This window comes from Peromyscus leucopus, chromosome 10, assembly GCF_004664715.2.
Source record: "Peromyscus leucopus breed LL Stock chromosome 10, UCI_PerLeu_2.1, whole genome shotgun sequence".
In the NCBI taxonomy this organism is placed as follows: Eukaryota; Metazoa; Chordata; class Mammalia; order Rodentia; family Cricetidae; genus Peromyscus; species Peromyscus leucopus.
Window position 1 is genome coordinate 30,506,708 of NC_051071.1, and position 19,001 is coordinate 30,525,708.

A 19,001-nucleotide genomic window follows, 5' to 3' on the forward strand; every position below is an offset into this window, starting at 1 on the left:
ACTCTTTTACTTAAGAATTATCAGTGGCTGCTAGTATTACAACTGCAGAGCTGACTCACTGCAACAGAGATAATAATAGCCTGTGAGGCCTCCCTGAAATATTTACATCTAACTCTGCCAATCCCTACTCTAGACCAATGTGTATTTTTCAGCTATTCTTTTGAATCCTTTTAGAGTCATAAAAAGATATACTTCATTCACGAACCTAGCCATCCTTCAACCCAAATATTCCCAACACAATTAAATGTAAAAATCTTTCTTATATTTATGTTTTACATTTATTATTTTGTCTTTTTTCTTATTATAATTATTACTGGTTGTGACCTTCAGTGCTATACTGAAAATCTGATATGATAAAAAGAAAACAAAATACAGAAGAAACTTAAGGAGTTCTGGCTTCTAATACATAATTTTGGTCATCATCTCTGATCTTAAAACATAAAAATCAGATTTTTTCAGGGGCTCATCAGAGAACTGAGATTGGAGGACAAATCACTGCCCTGAAGTCAAGAAAGCCCAGTAAATGATGAGAGTACAGACAAGCCCTATTTCCCTGGATAAGAAATTGCTGGAGATGGTAGGTAAAGTAGAACACAGTAATGCTAACAACCTACAGGAAGTTGCTGCCTGGCTGGAGCATGAAGGACTCTCAGCAGCCCAGTCTTCAGATCACCCCCCACTTTCACAGGATTTACCTACAGGAACTTGCAGAGAAAAGAAAAGGTCCACCCCAGGTTCTGACATGGAGAAAGTAACCATCGCAATCCCTACAAAGCATTTGATCCCATAGACGAAGGAAGGTTTCCAACTTCCAACTCCTCTAGCCATCTTCTCATTGAGCTAAGGCCCACTAAAAGACTGACACGTTTTCATTAGAACACAGAACTTTCCCCTTCCTCCCTACTTTAGTACAGTATCAACAGAGCTTCAGGATAAGAGCAACTATAAGCAAATACTTCAAATGAGAAGAGTTCTTTAAAATATCTAAAAAGTGTGGTGTGGTGGTATTCTAATTGTACTGAAATGTGATTTTGATTGTATGTTAATAAATAAAGTTGCCCGGGGGTCAGAGCTATTAGAGCCATAGACAGAGTGTGGCAGTGGCGGCACACGCCTTTAATCCCATAGATCTCTGTGTGTTCAGGGATACAGCCAGCATTGGAGACATATGCCTTTAAGACCTGGGGGGCTGTACATACAGACAGTGACGAGGCAGTCACATGTTTGGGTTTACAACCAATGAGAAGGCAGAATGACTAGAAAAAATGACTTACACACAGGAAATAGCTCTCTTTCGGAAGCTGGGACAGCAGGAGGAAGGGTGAGATTTTAGCTCTGAGCTCTGACTTCTCGGCTTTCTCTTTTACATTGTTTCTGTGTTTCTTATTTAATAAGACTGTTGGATACATCTACAGTGTGGGATGAAATAAAGACACTAGAGGTGTTGATATCTCTGGCACCTATAGCTGTAAGTGAAAGGGAGCAATGTATTCAGTGCCAAGCAACATAAAACTTCATACCAAAGGCCCATTTACCTGAATTCTTATTCACTTCATTTTGTCCATCATTCAATAGAAAATTATAAGGCATTTACTATAAGTACTCTTTCCCTGGGGGATATAAATAACGATTTACCCATCTGTAGGGGGTACCAATGACAAAATAAAGTGCATTCCACTGAAGTCCAATTTAAGGAACTAATGAGCTTATACGGCTTATGGAGTATGGATGAGGTGTATTACTTCTAGGATATGTTAGTAGCCCTGAAACAGCCATATTACCAGATCTCCCTCCAGCACGGATGATGACTTCCCCATACTGCATAGATTAGATAGAGTGTCACTTCAGTTAATCTTCTACATACTACACACTCTAATACCTTCCCAGACTATGAGGCCCTATGTAATTAGGATACAATTGCATACAAATGGCAGACAGGTGTGGAAGGGACCTTCTGGAATCTCAGTTGAGGATCCAGTAATCCTTCTCCCACCCCATTCTTTTATAAGGGGACACCAACACATCAACAGTCAAAAGCTTGGTCTTGAGAGACTCTTCGAAGGAATCACCTCCACTCTGGTGAGGATACTTTGTGTTTGTGGTTGAAGATGTGATCGCTCAGCTTCCTGTCCTTGCAACTATGCCTGCCACCTGGGTCATGCTGTCTCACTGTGATGGACTCTTAACCCTCTGGAACCATATGCCAAAATAATCTCTTCTCTAAGTTACTTTGGTCATGATGGTTTATCACAGAAACAGAAAAGTAACTAATACAGTGCTTTGGGGTTGAATACATTTCTCAGGAAAGAAGAAAGACCAGTAATCTAAGTTATCATGATAGAAAACCAAAATAAAGGCAATTTCAGACTAAAGCAAGTGAAAGGGAATAGAAATAAAAAGTAGAACACAAATCAATAAAATTAAAATGAGAAAAATAGTACAAAAAGCCAAGATTCTTCAAAAAGCAATTAGAGGGGAAAGACACAAATGAACAATAGCAAAATGAATAAAAAGTCATCATGTTGACATCACAGGTATCAAAAGGATATATTATCAACTTTATGCTACAAATTCAGTAATATGGGGAAATGGACCAAATGTCTAACATTCAGTACCAAATTTTTTGGACTCCTAGGATCTTTACCACCCGTCTCAGCCCCAAAAAGCCTCTTGGGTAGTCAGTCAGTTCCTCAGGAAGACCCTCAAAGCTGAGTCTCTTGATTTATCAGGATTCCCTCCAAAAACAATCAGAATCTTCTTGGTCACAAACAAATACACCTTTCTCAGAAGTTTCATTTTAACTTCAACTCAAGACCCAGAATGATCCTGGCAACTATGGAATCTAATTTTCTTCACAAGGCTGTGGCCATCTAAAGCTATCAGCATTTATCCTATCCCAAACAGCTTTTACCACCCACTGGCCATCATCATCATTCTCCTGTCTTCATGCCCACGCCCCCCTTCTGTTTCCCACCCTAATTCAGCCTCCAGCTACTCCTTTCCTTCCCAAACCTTTCAAATGACCTTTAGAAATCCGATTTCAACTTTAAGAAATGCTTCTTTCAATGCTCCAGTGTCTTCATTGTACTAGACCTTCCCTTCCAGTTTCAAGAAGATATGACTACTTCTCTTTGTTACATTCAAGACTCTTCTACATAAATTATAAGGTTACTTTATGCAGTTATTTGTTCGCATCTGTTTCATGTATTTAATAAGCATGAGTCAGTACATCAAACACACAGCATTCTCAAGGTAATAACTGATCACTGTTTTGAGGTAACAAACATTGGTGGCAATACTTCATATCCTTAATAAATTTTTCTCCATTTTTATAATTGGCAAATGATACCTTAATTTTAATTATAATATTTCATATTCTTAATAATTTTCCTAGTGACTGCCTTTACTATAATTTTATTTAAATTAAAATAAATATATTAATCTTTGTCTTAATAATTATAAAATATTGAATACATCTTAATTTCAAAAATGAAAGGCTCTTTGATCCTTAAAATGCAGAGTTTTTTTCTTCCTAACTTGCAAGAGAAATAATTTATTTTTTTAATTATACAGAGAAATTAATTAAATCATACATACTATGCAATAGCTATAATATAGTATACTTACAACCTGTAAAAATAACACTACAGATGGACTCTGCACATTGCATTTATATATTTATGCATTTATAAATACATAAGAATAATAAAGAAAAAGAGAGCATGATTTTGAGAGGGAGCCAAAGGAAGGGGGAATAGAAATGAATGGAGGGAGGAAAGGGAAGACAGAAATAATATAATTAAGTTTAATTTTTAAAACTGAAAATTAAAAAATAATTTAAAGAAATGCCAGTGCAAGAAGGGTATAAATATAGCTATATTTGGCAAATATCCAATAAAGAAATCATACTAAAAGATAGCAAAAGGACTCAGGAGTCAAGCTTTTAGATATAATCTGTCCCTAGTTGTCATGCTGGCACCAAATCATTTTGTTGGTGGTTAACAAGCAGGCTCATCTATGTAGGGCATTGATGCACAAGAGTAGTTGTGTTCTACCTCACAAATGACTACACTTCATTGAGTTTATGCTCAGTGGAGCAGTGTTTGCAAACCACTTAGATTCCAGGATGGAAAGAGCTACGAAAATGAAACATCCAGTCCTTCTCTGAGGTTTGTTATTAGCCTCTGTTAGCCACAGGTTACAGGGCACTAAACACTATGTACTGTGTATTTGCTCCTAACCACTAGGAAAAATAGCCTATAACATCTTACTGAAGACTTCTAGACATTTTAAAGTTAATTTAAAATCCAGGCATTTAACTGGGATTTATTTAATTCTTAAAACTAGCTCTTGTCAAAATATCTTAATTCCTTCTGGAGGTCAATTTACTTGGTTTCAATCTATACTATCCAATGAATGTTTGCTAAAGTTTAATGGTAATAGGAGAAAAAAAGGAAGAAGGTAAAATAATCAGTTTTATCTAAAACCTAGTAAACGTCTATCTTTCAAATAAACTTTTTCTGGGATACTAATGCTTAAAACAAACAAACAAAAAAAATCACATGCACCAAGAAGTAATACCCAGGCTTATAGAAGATAAATGAGAAATGTGTATAAGATAATTCTATATATAATGCAGAAGTCAGAATGCTAAGTAGCATATTAAGTTGGTTTCCTAAAAGCAGATTGCCAAGACAGCATGTGTAAAGAGTTTATTATGCCCTGGTAAAAAGTAACACTCCCCAGATGCTAGCATCCTTGGCTGAGGGATACTATTTATATATATTTTAACAAAACAGCCTAACTGATAAATGTACTTTTATGTATTCTACATACTATTTAGGTTTATAATTTCTGGAGAGCACAAAAACAGCTATTACATTGTCATTAACATGATAATTTATGTCTTCTTCTCAGAATTCCAAGTTTCTTAGGATGATTTTCTCAGAAACACCATACTACCCTGTTATTTAGCATAGTAGGGTACATGCTTGGTAATAAAATTGTGAATAAAACATCAGCAAAAGAAAAACAGTCAGTATGAACCATCAAGGTAGAGCCATGCATGACACACTCTAAGAAGGCACCTAACACTCACTTTCTTCTAAGAAATGAAGTTCATTTCATCAAACTGAAGAGTTCTCAAAAAAAGGAAAAATAAGAATTCTAGGCACCAGGCCTAGTGACATATGCTTTTAATCCCAGCACTTAAGAGGAAGGCAGATCTCTGAGCTCAGACTAGCCTGGTCTACAGAGAGAATTCTAAGACAATCAGAACTACACAGAAAAACCCTGTCTCAGGGAGAAAAAAAAAAGTAGCCAAAAGCAAACAAACAAAATCCTGAAAGAAATTCTACACAATCTCACATTTAAAGCAATTATGTAATAATATAAAATATATACAGACTTAAGGATATAGTTGCATAATATTATGAATATAGTAAGTTATATACCTGAGAATAGTTAGCATATTTTGTGACTTTCACAATACTTCCTTTTATATAAAAGCAATAAATTTTAAATAATTTAAATGATACATTTTACATGATTTAAAGTAAAGCAAAAATAACAGAATCCAATTCATGTACATTATATTGTGCAATTTTAAAGCAAAGAAGAAGTTAATTAATTTTTATATTATCTGTCCCATGATGCATAAAGTACTTCTATTGTCTACCATAAACAAAGCTATTCTGGGCTGAAAAGACAGCTCAACAGATTAACCCACTGCATAAAGGTGGAAGGCGAGAACAGACTCCACAAAGTTGTTCTCTGACCTCCACAGGTGCACAATGGCATGTGTATACACATAAGCACAATGAAATTAAAAACAAAAAAATTTAAAGCTGCTCTATGTGACACACTGAGTTAAACATCACTAGAAGAGAAACATCTTAATTTTTATTAAAAAGAAAAAAAGATATGTGCCCTATAGATATATTTTATGGGATAAGGAGGAAAAGATGTGTTATTTTCAAACACAATTTAACCATTTTCATAAGTACAACAAGGACTGGGGCTTTCTGCACCTCTATGCACAGCTACTTCTCTTTTGCTTAATATCTATTTTAAACATAAAAGGTTTAATAAGAGAGAAAAGGGACTGGGGATGTAGCTCAGTGGGATAGCATTTGCCTTATATGTATAAGGCCATAGGATTGATGCTCCAGCACCATAGAGGAAAAATAATTAAACATTTGCAGAAAGGGACCAAAAAAAAAAATCTAAGCTACAGCTTTAAAAAGTGCATGCATATAAACTATCAGGTCATACAATCACAAATATAAATGTGACACATGAGCAGAAAGATGTTACAGAAAAAACAAGATAATGCAGAAAAGACAAAGAAGAAAATTTGAGGCGTCAAACAAGTGAAAACACCTGTCTCCAGAACCTTCCCAAACGATTCAGTACCATGTCTGCCTCATTTATACTTCCCAATAATTTGTAGAAAAGTAGATTCCATTTTTCATGGCAATTGGTAAGAGCCAAATTGTATACGTAGAGAACTGTCTTTATCCTACACATTCATTTTTTTTGACAAGAAACATAGCTTCACTTTAACCAAATTATACTTTATTTTTGTTTGTTTGGTTTTTGTTTATTTGGCCTTTTTTGTGGGGGTTGGTTTTTTAAGACAAGGTTTTTCTGTTTAGCCCTGGCTGTCCTGGGAACTCACTCTGTAGACCAGACTAGCCTCAAACTCAAAGATCTGCCTGCCTCTGCCTCATAAGTGCTGGGACTAAAGGCTTGTGCCACCACCACCTGGCTCCAAATTATGTTTTCTATACTTAAAACATCAAACTCCAATAAATAACTATGAACACTTAGAGACTACCCTCATGTCTCGTGATGATGAAGATGCCCACTAAAACCAGAAGCAAAAGCAGAAATAAATAGTACATACACAAGTCCTATGTAAGAGCTCAGGAAGTGCCATGCACTTCTTCACTTGTCCACAAACATGCTACTTCTGTAAACAATGACATAAATAGCATTACTGCATTCCTAAAGTCTCTGTTAAAAAAAATAAAAAGCAACCCACAAAAGCATTAAAATAGTAATTATTCTTCACTGGATATCTTTAAAATGAAATAATTTCTAAAGTGTTTTGCAAGCATGTACATTTTCTATTTGTATAATTTTATTTAAAAACATAAACTATAGCCAGACATAATGGTTCACATCTGTAATTTAAGCTGTTGGGAGGCTGAGGCAGAAGGGGACTGCCACAAATTTTAAACCAGCCTAGGCTACAAGTGATTTCCAGGCCAGCCTGGGCCACAGCATTAGATTCAGTCTCCAAAAAAAAAAAAAAAAAAGGCACAAGCATAAATTACATCCGTTACAAACTCAAACTGCCAAAAAAAAAATAAAGAACAGAAACAAAAAGGCAATTATTCAAGTAACCTTTCTACATGGATTTTCCTCTGAAAACACATCTTACTATATTAAACTATTACATTACTCCATATACATAATCATATCTATTTTTCTGGTGCAGAGTAAGGTCATGTATCTTATTAGTCTGAATTATAATTATTTAGAAAGCCAATACATAGGTCCAAAAGATAGGTACATAGATATGTCTTTTGTTCCTTCCGACTTAAAATGAAATACCCCTTCAATATTTTTCATTCAGTTTACTGATAGCAGTTATGTAACCAAATCACTGCATTTATTCAACTAATGACAGTAGTATTTAGTAAGGTAAGTATATGAAAGTTTTAAAGAATTTTCCAATTCCCACCAAATCATTCCAAATGTAGTCTGGAAAAAATGAAACTAAAGGACTAGCACATATAAAATTAATCTCTACATATCAGATAAAAATCAAATTAGCAGGCCAGGTGTGGTGGCATGTGCCTTTAATGACAGTACTTGGAAAGCAGAAGCAGGCAAACCTGAGTTCTAGGCCAGCCTGGTCCAGGCAGAAATACAGTGGTATCCTGTCTTGAAACAAACCAAAAAAAAAAAAAAAAAAAAATGAATAATAATAATAACAATAATAGCCAACTCTCAGAGAGATAGCACTGGCTGCTTTTCTAGAAGACACAGGTTCAATTCCAGCCCCCACATAGCAGCTCACAACCATCTGTAACTCTAGTCCCAGAGAATCTGATGCCCTCTTCTGGCCTCCTTAGGCACCACATGCATGTGGTGCACAGACAAACATACAAGAAAAAAAAGCCATACACATGAAATAAAAAGAAAAATTAAAAATCTGTGTTTCCGTGTGTATGATGTGTAACCGCCAGCTTTGTAAGGAAAGCATTTAAACTATTAGGATAATCACAGAACTCACGTCATACCTGTGCTCCATAGATGTATTTATCCAACATCTTGCCACCTATTGTCTGCCCTCCTATATCCCAAACTTGAAGGGTAACATTCAAATTTCCTAGAATATAAAAATAATACAAAATAGGAATATAAAAGACTAACAATCCAACAACTAAGCACAGAATCACAGAACACTAAGTAACAAGGATAAAATCTAATGCCAAGTTTATTCTAGAAGTATATACAGTCAGATATTCAAAACTGAAAACAATATTGTCAAACAAATCACGGTGGGGAAATTTTACCTCATATTTCTAAGGAAACATCTTTATAATTTCATTTAATAAAAAATAAAACCCAGTGCCAAGAATGGTGATGCACTTCTTTAATCCCAGCACTCACAGGAGACTCTCTGTGAGCTGGAGGCCAGCCTGATCTACATAGTGTTCTAGGACAGCCAGGACTACATAGTAAGACCCATTTCAGAAAACAAAAATAAAATAAATAAAACACTGCATGCGTTAATTTACAAACTTAAGCCTTACCAAAATTAAATATTTTCAGAGACTGAACCAATATAAAGCACATATACACAGAGAAAGAAAAATACTTTTAAAATACAGATGGAAGTTTTATAAACCAACCTACCCAATCATTACCTGCGAATTGTGCTGTCAGTTCTAAATTCTATGTTCTAAAATACACAGAGTAACAGACTATAAAAATGCACCCATAACTTCAACTCAAATGAAGCTTTAATTTGAATGTCTGTTATTACATATAAAGGTAAATAAATCAATAATTATGTTCTTATATTTAATCTCTTAAATATATGTTAGAGCTCTATGCAAAGTTCAAAACAGTATTTACAAACTAAGTATATTTCTAAACTTTATGATTCATACCTGTACAGAGCATGATGATTGAAACAAATTATGTGCCCTTCAAAGTCTTCATAACATAGTCTAATGTTCTTCCCCATTACAAGCATTATAAAAGCATCCAAAAAAGACTAAAAGGCAACCTTTGAAATTCATTTATGCATTTTGCAAAATATTGACATGAATAAAAATTTATTAAGCAAACTCTTCTCTCTTAACAATACAACTAATTATTAAAATACGAAAGTCAAAGACTATGTACAACATATATATTAGTTGAACATTTCAAATGTTTTCCTCATATAAAATTATAGTTTTCTCCAAAGTCTGAACTGGTACCTTCTGAAGGATTCCCAAAATTGAAAATTTTTAAATAAAAATTTAGAACTAAAAAATTATCTCTTTTCAAAAATAAAACAAATTTTAAAAACCTGAGTTTTTAAACTAATATAAAACACTAAAATCAGAGAATGTCTGTTATACCATTTGACTACAGTGCTGAAAAGCAAGCACGGCAGTGACTCAATCACCAGTTTTACACTTCTATTTAGTTTGTGTGGACTTGTATTACAAGATTTCCATTATCTGGATGCAGATCTGTTCCATCTGCCACAGTGCAGAGATGTCCAGAGGAACGTCCATTAGCACTAATGACAGCTACTGAAGTTTATCACCATGATCACTGCCACACACGCAGCTCCAATGCTATGAGTAATGACAAAAATGTTCTTAAAGCTCTGTGAATTTGAAATCCAAATATCACAGATTAAGAATCGGCCAACAGATTGTACAAACCCAATTTCTTAAAATTCTAATTTTTCTAAACACTGAAGTTAAACTTGTCTTTTCAGATGCCATCTCAAATTAATCAGGTGGGACTCTGCTAGCTAGCTGTCACTAGAGATGTACAAAAGAGGTTCTGAAGCCTGCAGCCAACAGACAGGAGTCTATTCATTTTACTTGCAAAACTGCAGTCCTCCGTTTACACCAAAAGACAGTGCTCCCCAATAGTAATGCTCAGAGTAATTTTCAGGTCACACATCAATAATTACTAAGAGGTATTAAGTCCCATTCCCTAAAGGCCCAATAATACCTGCTGCTTAACCTCACAACCAGATATGAAGCCTCCCACCCCTCTCCCTCTTCCTTTTCATTCTGATGTCCAGAGCCTCTCTGAATTACACATTATGAATATTTCTACTATAATTTCAGGAACACTCTTCAATGTATGCTTCCAAATCCTGGTGACAGTCACTTAAGGACCTAGCTCAGATACACAATTGTCTACCACCTAGATTTACATTCATGTATTGAAGGTACTTTTTAAATCTTCATCTTTCTGAATACATACTTTTTGTTATCAGCTTGCATTTTATTTTCTTAAGATATAGATTCCAATGACTAAGAATTCCACTGGAATTATTAGTAACACACAACTTTGCTTGCAAAAAACTAGTAAAAAAATTACTGAATCACACCTTCAGTGAGTAATATTGCATAGTTATTTCATATACTTAGAAAAATATTTTAACATCTACATTCCAATTTAGACTTATTAATATACAAAACTAAAAATAAAATGGTTACTTTCTATTTGAGAACCAAAAATAACATAAAGTTGTGATTCAAACTTATTTTCATTTAAGTATTTGTAGGAACATCATGTGATCGCCATTACACTTTCAATATGATATAACTATAAAGCTATAGAAGTCTGTTCATTTAATCAATGTAACATTTTCTAAAATTAAAAATCCATCTAAACCAAATTTCTAACCAAGAACATTAAACAAATTGTCAGCATTCTAATCTCAAATGCAAACTGCTATAAAATCCCTATCCTCTGTAAGAAATGGCATATAACTACAGAAAAGCTTAAATGAAATGGCATTTGTATTATTAAAAAGATAAAATACAAGTAAGTTGCATTTGGTATGAGTCAAAGACACCACAAGGATTCAACAGTGACCTTGTATAAGTACACTTGGTGCCTTGGTTAACCTTACTTAAAGTGCTGCAGAGTCACGATGGAACTCAAAACACAAGACTGCCCACTTCGTGTGCCAAAGACTCAGAAATCCTTTCCACAGTAGAACGCTGTTTACTGGACTGTACCACAGCTTCCTGAAGGTATTTTGACTAAGGCTCTTAAGAAGCTCTATCAGCAGAATCTCTGACTAACAGATACACTATTTTAAGCAGCAAAATCTGCACAGTGGTTGCATCCAGACTATACAGCATACCAGATTGTGATATACACTAAGATGGATGAGTACCAGCAAAATAATGACCTTGAAAACTTGCACGAAGAAAATGTGACTATACAGAGAGGGAGTTTACAGCCCTAACAATGTGACTAAACTCATAACAAATATTAGATTCACATGCTATGCTACATTACCATAAATTCCAAAGATGTTTTCTGTAATGTTTTAGTTAGCAAATGTGACAAACACTACTTACACCTTAGACATTACAATGGATTGAAGTTGGGCTTAGAGTATGTAAAGAACATATTTTATATATAAAATCTTATAATATCATTATATCAGATCAAAATATATTAGTTTTTCAAAATGAAATATCTGTGATAAATTTTGAGTTCATTAAGTAGCTAAAAAACTATCTTCTAAAAATACATGATTATTTTTCTAGAATTCTGTTCATCAAACTTCATCAGGAAAAGTAAAGCATATATTCATTAAAAGCATACATGCCCTAATGCCATGTTTAACCTAAAGTCTAAGTCTAGATGTACTATAAATTTGTATTTTAAAACTATCAACAATACTTTGATAAAAAGTAGTCACAATTTTTGAACTGGTAACATCATACAATAGTTCACAAATCATATATATAAAATGTCCATTAACTAATTAATTGTTTATAATATTAATATTTGGGTAGGTTTTTGTTCCTTTATTTCAGCCTTTCAAACTAAAAAATTAGAAAATTTGAACAAAATTAATGAGATAAGTTGGTGATTTGACTATGTAATCATCCCAACAAAATAGCTGATAACAACATACTGCATTGAGGCTCTCTGTATCCAACAACTAGCATCACTAAAACAGGCTTGCGCAAAGACATTTTCAGTATACATGCTGCACAACTGTGCATATCCTACTAGCAACTGCTCTGAATGTGCAGCTAAAAATGATACTTTATCTTGAATACATGAAAAAATATATACAAATGAAACAAAGATACATACACTTCCTATTAACCCTATGAACAATAATTGAGTGGTGGAAAAATTAGAATTCAGATTTGTTTCTCATGTTGTATCACCTAACCCATTATTGAGATTGAGTTAAAAATTTGAATTGAGATTCAAACATAAACCATCACAAAATATGAGGGATAATAGTAAAGAGATATAAAGAATATCTCCAAATACAAAAAACTCTATAATTTCCATAGGAAGTTAACAATAGATTGAGCATTTGAGAGAGGAACTAAGTCCAATAATAATGAAACTTATTCACATTATAGAAATCTGATATTACAAGTGCAATCATTTTATTCACAGAAATGAGGGTTATAGTTTATAAATTATCAAGATAACTACTTTTAATAAAATATTCAAAACATGTCATTTAATCATTGAAATTGAAGGGATACATTCTAAAGCTCTAATTGTACAGAAACTAACCTAAAACATAAACCACTATTTTTGTGTTATTATTTCCCTGTATTTCCCACAAAATGTGCTGCAACTGGCATCTAAATAGTTTCTTTGCATGGTGAACTGAAACATCATGAATGCTCAAACTGTATTTTTATGAGTGCCTAGGGACCCTAAATTTTAGTGGTCTATTAAATGCCAGCAATTTCATGCTGCCTTGCATAAAACAGCATTCACATGTTAGAGCACAGAAGTTCCATGGCTACATTATACTTCTGTTCAAGTTCCAAACAAACAAAACAAAACAAAACAAAAACCTAATCAAAATATTTTTAAATCCTTTCCAATCTTTTCACATTTAATTAACACAATAGCTGTCAACAAATGTATAGCTTTTAATTTTTTAAAAGTCTTCTGGAATTTTATAAGCAACTATTGCTTATACTCAAAAAGAAAAATGCATAGTTGCCAGTAACAGCAATGGAATAGGGAAATGTATAAACTTTTTCTTACCCCATGGACAAAATATTCTCATACTTGATGCTAATGATAACTAATTTGTTGTAAATATTCCTGTGAGACTTATGTAACCTCTCATAGGTAAGGTTTTAGTCTCTTACCTAGAAAGGTTGTTCTGTGAGTGAGACTTAAGCAATCTCATAGGTTTTACAGTCTCTCACCTGGTAAGGTAATCCTTCTCAAAAAGAAATCCAGTCCTACAGTCTGCTTGTACTGTTTCCCAAAAGTCTCTTGAGCAAAACACGTAGCTAAGGAGGTCTAAAAAAATGGATGCACAGAATAGAAAAATTAATTTCTTTGCTTAAAAAAAAATACAAACTTACCAAGTAATCTTAGCATTTATACACTAAGTAATCCAACAACCAACCTTCTGCAGCTCTAATCAGTTACAAGGGTAGAGACACACTCTCACCAGGAAAACATCACTTGCCTACAACTAGCAGTGCAAACAGTAGACTAATCTAATCAGTTAGAGTTCATTAAGTCCCCCGATTTTCAAGCTCCTTCTTCTTGATGGAAATTAGACTCTGAGAATTGTAAATGGGCACTAAAGCAACAATATGATTAAAATCTGAATTCTACATATTGCTTCAATAAAAATTTCAGAGGACTCTTTAAAATTCCCTTCTAAGGTTAAATGTCTGAGGGGAGTTGGACCATTAGCTAATTATAAGAAGCACTGATTAGGGAAGAGAAAGCTGTTTGTAGGATCTTTCCATTTTCCTATAATAAACATTGTGGTCATTTTTCTCTCTACTTAAGATAGTAAAAATAATTATACAGAATTTCCATGATGATATGTACCATTGAAATAAAAAGGTTAGGATTATGAGAGTAGTAGAAAGCAGGCAAAATAATATCATCTATCTGAAGACAGTGCTAAAAAGTCACAAGATAGTGGAACAAGAGATATTCATGTACTTTTTAAATTAAAGCTCTAAGTTCCACCCAAGGACTCCAGGGCTTTCTTTAGAGAGTCATTTCTTATCAAATCCTTCTTGCAACAACTGAACTCCAAACTCAGAATGAAGCATTTCGAATGCACTGCTCTTACTTCAAAGTCTACCCCAAAGGAAAGAAGGGAAGCTCCACTAAACTTCAGGACAGGTTGTATGAGTTAAAAACAAACAAACAAAAACTTGTTTTATTTTAAAAGTCGAAATTTGAAGTCAACTAGTAAAATAAAGAAAACTAGGATAAAGCTTCCAAGATAGCTCATTATAGTTAATTATGATAAAAGAACAGCAGTTCTAGGACACTTGGCCACATTTCAAGTACTTTTAGCAAGGTGAGTAAAATTTCTTCTATACAAAGGCCATATTTTTCCCACAAAGGACAATTTGCACACTCTAACTCCAGACTTTTTAATATTCCAATAATGTACTTATAATTTCTAAAGTTTTGCAACAAGTATTCATTGAGCAATCCCACATGAAAAATTCAATTAGACATTTATAAATAAACTCACACATTTATTATATCCTTGAAGTATATAACAGTATCAAAATGAGAAACCAGAACAAAAGAGATAAGCATTTGTTTTTTAAAAATCTTTTGGTTTTCAGTCAGCTTTAATTATTCCATTGAGCCTGGGGCTCAGAAGTCTAGAGAAAAATACTACTACCCTATAGTACTGCAAGTATTTCAGATGTTTCACATATGAATGGTTGAAATATTTAAAAGTCAAGGAAAAACAAGGCATATGTAACAGCATAATGTTATTTGAGATATTTTTCCACTTTCATTTAAGATTCTCAAATTTTATTATTTTTATATTCATTAATATTCAGAAATGGACCTAACTGCAAGTGGAACAGCACAAAGCCGGGGAGAAACAACAAAGCAAATTTTATTTGAAAAAAAAAGGAAACCTCATATTTCATTTATTAATAAAATATATATTTGGAAAAATTCTGAGTAAAGTCCTTTCCTTGAAACCAGGACTTCCAGATTTTAAAAGCCCTGCCCTCAAAAATCTGAGGCAAACATAAAGCCTCAAAATCACAGGATTTTCAGAAATAAACTGCTAAGCATCAAGGTCATAAGCCACACAGAGCATTAATGTAGGTTCTTAAATCATCTCACATTTTGCTCTAAGAATTGAGAATCAACTGGATATGTAGGAGGCACTTCCTTCCCCTCCAGTCCTTTACCCTGAGTGTCATTTCTCATATTCAATGATTTGTCACGTTACTGTATAAATACTCTTCTTCAAGTGAACAACCAGCTACCATATCTGAAACATTTTTGTTTGATAACTGATATACATACATACAGGGTGTTTGTGTTGGTTTGGAAAATATTCTTTAGCCAAACTATATATTTACTAACACTGAAATGATATCAAAGAGATATCATTGTATTTATTATAATACCAAAAAAATGTTTTGCTTCAAAAAATTTTAAGAAAATGTGTAATTAAATACAGAACAGGAAAAACATAAAAACACATGGTACTAGAGGGACAAACTAAGCATCTTTTCCAAAACTGTTACTGGTCTTCCCAGTGCTATTCTTTGTTGCTTCTGCCAGTGGGTATAAAAATGCTGAAACCTCAAACACCACAAAAATGGCAAAGAGTTAAATCAGGACACAAATGAGAATGAAAATGAGGCTTAGTTCCGTAAAGGAAACAGAATGAGAATGGTGGTGTCAATAATCTGAGAGCTGAACTGACTGTTAAAGAAGAAGAAAAAAAAAAGTTTGCTATATTAATAATGGAACAAAGCTGAAGTTCAGAGGATCATTTCAGAAAGTATATACAGGAAAGTTATGACATTTTAATCAAAAGGATAAAGACTGAATCAGAGCACTGTAAAAGATCACTCATTCTTCAATATAGAATGATAACCCTAACTCAACCACACAGAAGAGAAAAATAATTATATTGTTCAACATTGGACAGAACTTTAAACAGGTGAAAACTAATTACACTAAACTAGCAACAAAGGCAAAATAATGTATGACTGGCTAAATTTTTAAAATATAGATATAAAACTATGAATAAATTTCAGCATGTATTAAATATTAGCAGATAAGTGAGCAAAACTTTAAAGAAATATGATCAAATATTAACTATTTTAAATATTGGGCGAAATATATTCAACTTTTAAATATAAAAGTAAATATACTATGTAGACTTAATGGGTAATTTGAGGGGTCTTTAAGATAATGTATTAGTATTATTTAGTGTCATGGTCTTAAGTGTAAAAAGTAGGCTCAGTTGTTCATTGAATGCAATTGAATTTACGAGATAAAAACACAATATATCCTTCAAAAGAAAAGCTAAGTAATGGAACCTATAAAATAATTTTTGTTAAATGAAAGTTTAGAAATAATGCTGATTTATAACAATTTGCTTATTCGGAAAGTTTAAGTGCACAATATTTCATTCACTTCCTAAAGAAAAGCAGTCAACTTCTGTTCTTTGCACAAAAAATATAATCACATTCAATTTTTTTTCTTCATGGTAGTGCTCTACAGCAAAGTATCCTGGGAAAACAAGAAAGGCAAAAAGAGAAGACTCCAAATTTTGCAGAAAAACAAAACCTTCCGTAGTGGCCCTAGGAACCCAAATTTCAGAACCAAAGCACGAAAGCGCGTGCACAGCTTCCTTCTGGGAATGCTGTAAAGGCACTACTGAAACCAGGTCCCACGACACCCGTCACTGATGCGGGAGAGAGGTTTCCTATGAAGACTGGCTGCGCAGAGGGAGAAAAACTCTAGCTATCTTCCCCAAGAGTATTGTGGTTTTAACTGGAGTGACTGGTGTGAGGGCGCCCAGACAAGGGGGCATCACTTTATTTGGGAGGTAAGCCCCATCCCTCCAAGACGCCTAGGGACCCTCTCCCTAGCGAGTACCAGGTAACGTTCATCCCATTTCAGGAGTTCACAACTTTTGGCCAAGATCTGCAGTCTGGGGGGGGGGGGGGGGTGTAGGGAGGGTAATCTAACTGCCTGCAGGTATTCTCCCGCACGCGCCCATTCATTCAAGCAACCAACGGTCACAGAAGGGCTAGGTTTGAAGGCAGAGGTCCTAGTGTCCCCCGGCATCCTGCCCACCACGGGAGCTCAATAAATAGCTATTGAATGAACTGACAGGTGCCAAGGATGGAACCAAAGTGAAACAGGACACTAAAGGGGCAGCTAAGGTGTACGGAGCGAACTGGGCCTGGGCATCGTGACGGTCAGTGTATGTTTTTGCAGTGGCCCACCCCAGGAGCTGGTCATGCCCGGCGGGCGGCGGGCACGCGCACAGGGCGCAGGCGCAAGGAAGGCCGCGGCCTCAGGGCGAGCCAGGCCAAGTCTTGGGGACCGCTAAGGACAAGGCAGCGCTGGACAGCGCTCGGCTCCCCGAAGGCCTGCCAGGCCTGGCCACACCGTGGTTCCTGCAGCCCAGGGCGCCGGGCCTGCCCGAGGACTGACCTTCCCGGAGGTGCCGTCCCCCAGCACGACGATTTTCAGTTGCCGGTCCTGGCTCTCCTCCTCAGAGTCTGACATGGTGTCCGAGGATGCTGGCCCGCCCCCAAGGTGGAGGAAGGAAAGGAAGAGGCCTCCGGGGGCGGGGGAGAGGAGGCCGGCAGGCAGGACGAGCGGGACCCCCGCCCCGGCGTCTCTTCAGCCCTGAAGGAACTCAGGGAGAATCACTCACCGGCCGCCATCTTGCCCTCCTCCCCACCCCCGCGGGGCTCCGCCCCCCGGAAGCCCCGCCTCTGTGCGTCATTCGTAACACGCCCCGCCCCCGGTCCAACCACCACCCTGCAATGGGGGGAGAACGGGAGATACGGGCCGGGTGTTGTGGTGTGCCCGCGGGGGACATTGGCTAGGAGACAAAAGCAAACAGTTCTTTAGAGGGAAACTGAACCACACTGGAGCAGAGTAGCTCTGAGACGTTCTGTTCTCCGTCCTTGTTTCCGAGAACATAACTTATGTAAGTGATTTAGCCCAAGGGGGCGGGGCATGGTGAGGCTCGGTTGCCATGGGAGCCTGGAGCCTGGGAGCCGCGGAGGGGCGGGGTCTGTCTCTGGGCAGCGGGGACGCTTCGGGCTTTGCGCGCACAGGATCCGTCTTGCCGCTGAGGTAGAGCACTGACTGGCCAGGGGGTTGGCGCGCCAGTGTGCCCAAGGTTGCTAAGGCCTCAGTGGAAGGGGAGACGTGGTTGTCACCTTGGAATGTCCTGTGACTCTGGTTCCTGTTTTACCCCCTAACTCTTCGAGGTCCTCTCAAAAACCAGACTCCAAAGTTCATTACTAAGGCGGAACTGAGTGAAGTGAGCACCATCCTACTAGGCACACAATCTTCACCTTCAGGCTGCAAGCCTCAAGAGTGTGGTCCGGAAAACCCTGAGATTCGCCTACAGTGAAAACAACTTTTCATAGTACGTACGATCAGCGCCTCCTTTGCCTTTTTCAACCTTCAGGATCTCACAAGTGTAGTTTGCTGGAGGAAAACTTGTGTATGAAGTTCCCTAGAACGCTGTTGCTATATAAAATGAAACTTCAGTTGCATTATCTTACAACAATATTTTAAAGATGTGTGACAAGTTGAGAGGGTTTAAATGAGAGTTTGAAAACATCCCCCCCCTTTTTGTAAAGTAAAAAGGGTAAGGATCTTCTTGTATGAAGAACTATTAGACTTGAACACTTCCAAGAAACAATCTAGAAAAATAGAGCTGATCCACAAAATATAAA

The 19,001-nt window shown here is 35.9% G+C and overlaps 1 protein-coding gene across 2 annotated transcripts in view; it reads right to left on the reverse strand.

The window, feature by feature from the left end:
* Rab28 (RAB28, member RAS oncogene family) overlaps positions 1–18,010 on the reverse strand; it is a 70,927-nt gene extending 52,917 nt beyond the window's left edge. For both annotated transcript variants that reach the window (XM_028857389.1, XM_028857390.1), the window contains exons 1-3: positions 17,737–18,010; positions 13,473–13,569; positions 8,313–8,401 (exon numbers count right to left, since the gene is read on the reverse strand). In XM_028857389.1, coding sequence (XP_028713222.1) covers positions 8,313–8,401; positions 13,473–13,569; positions 17,737–17,811 — 261 coding nt within the window. In that variant the 5' untranslated portion in view covers positions 17,812–18,010. The remainder of the gene's footprint in view (positions 1–8,312; positions 8,402–13,472; positions 13,570–17,736) is intronic.
* Positions 18,011–19,001: the final 991 nt, after the last annotated feature.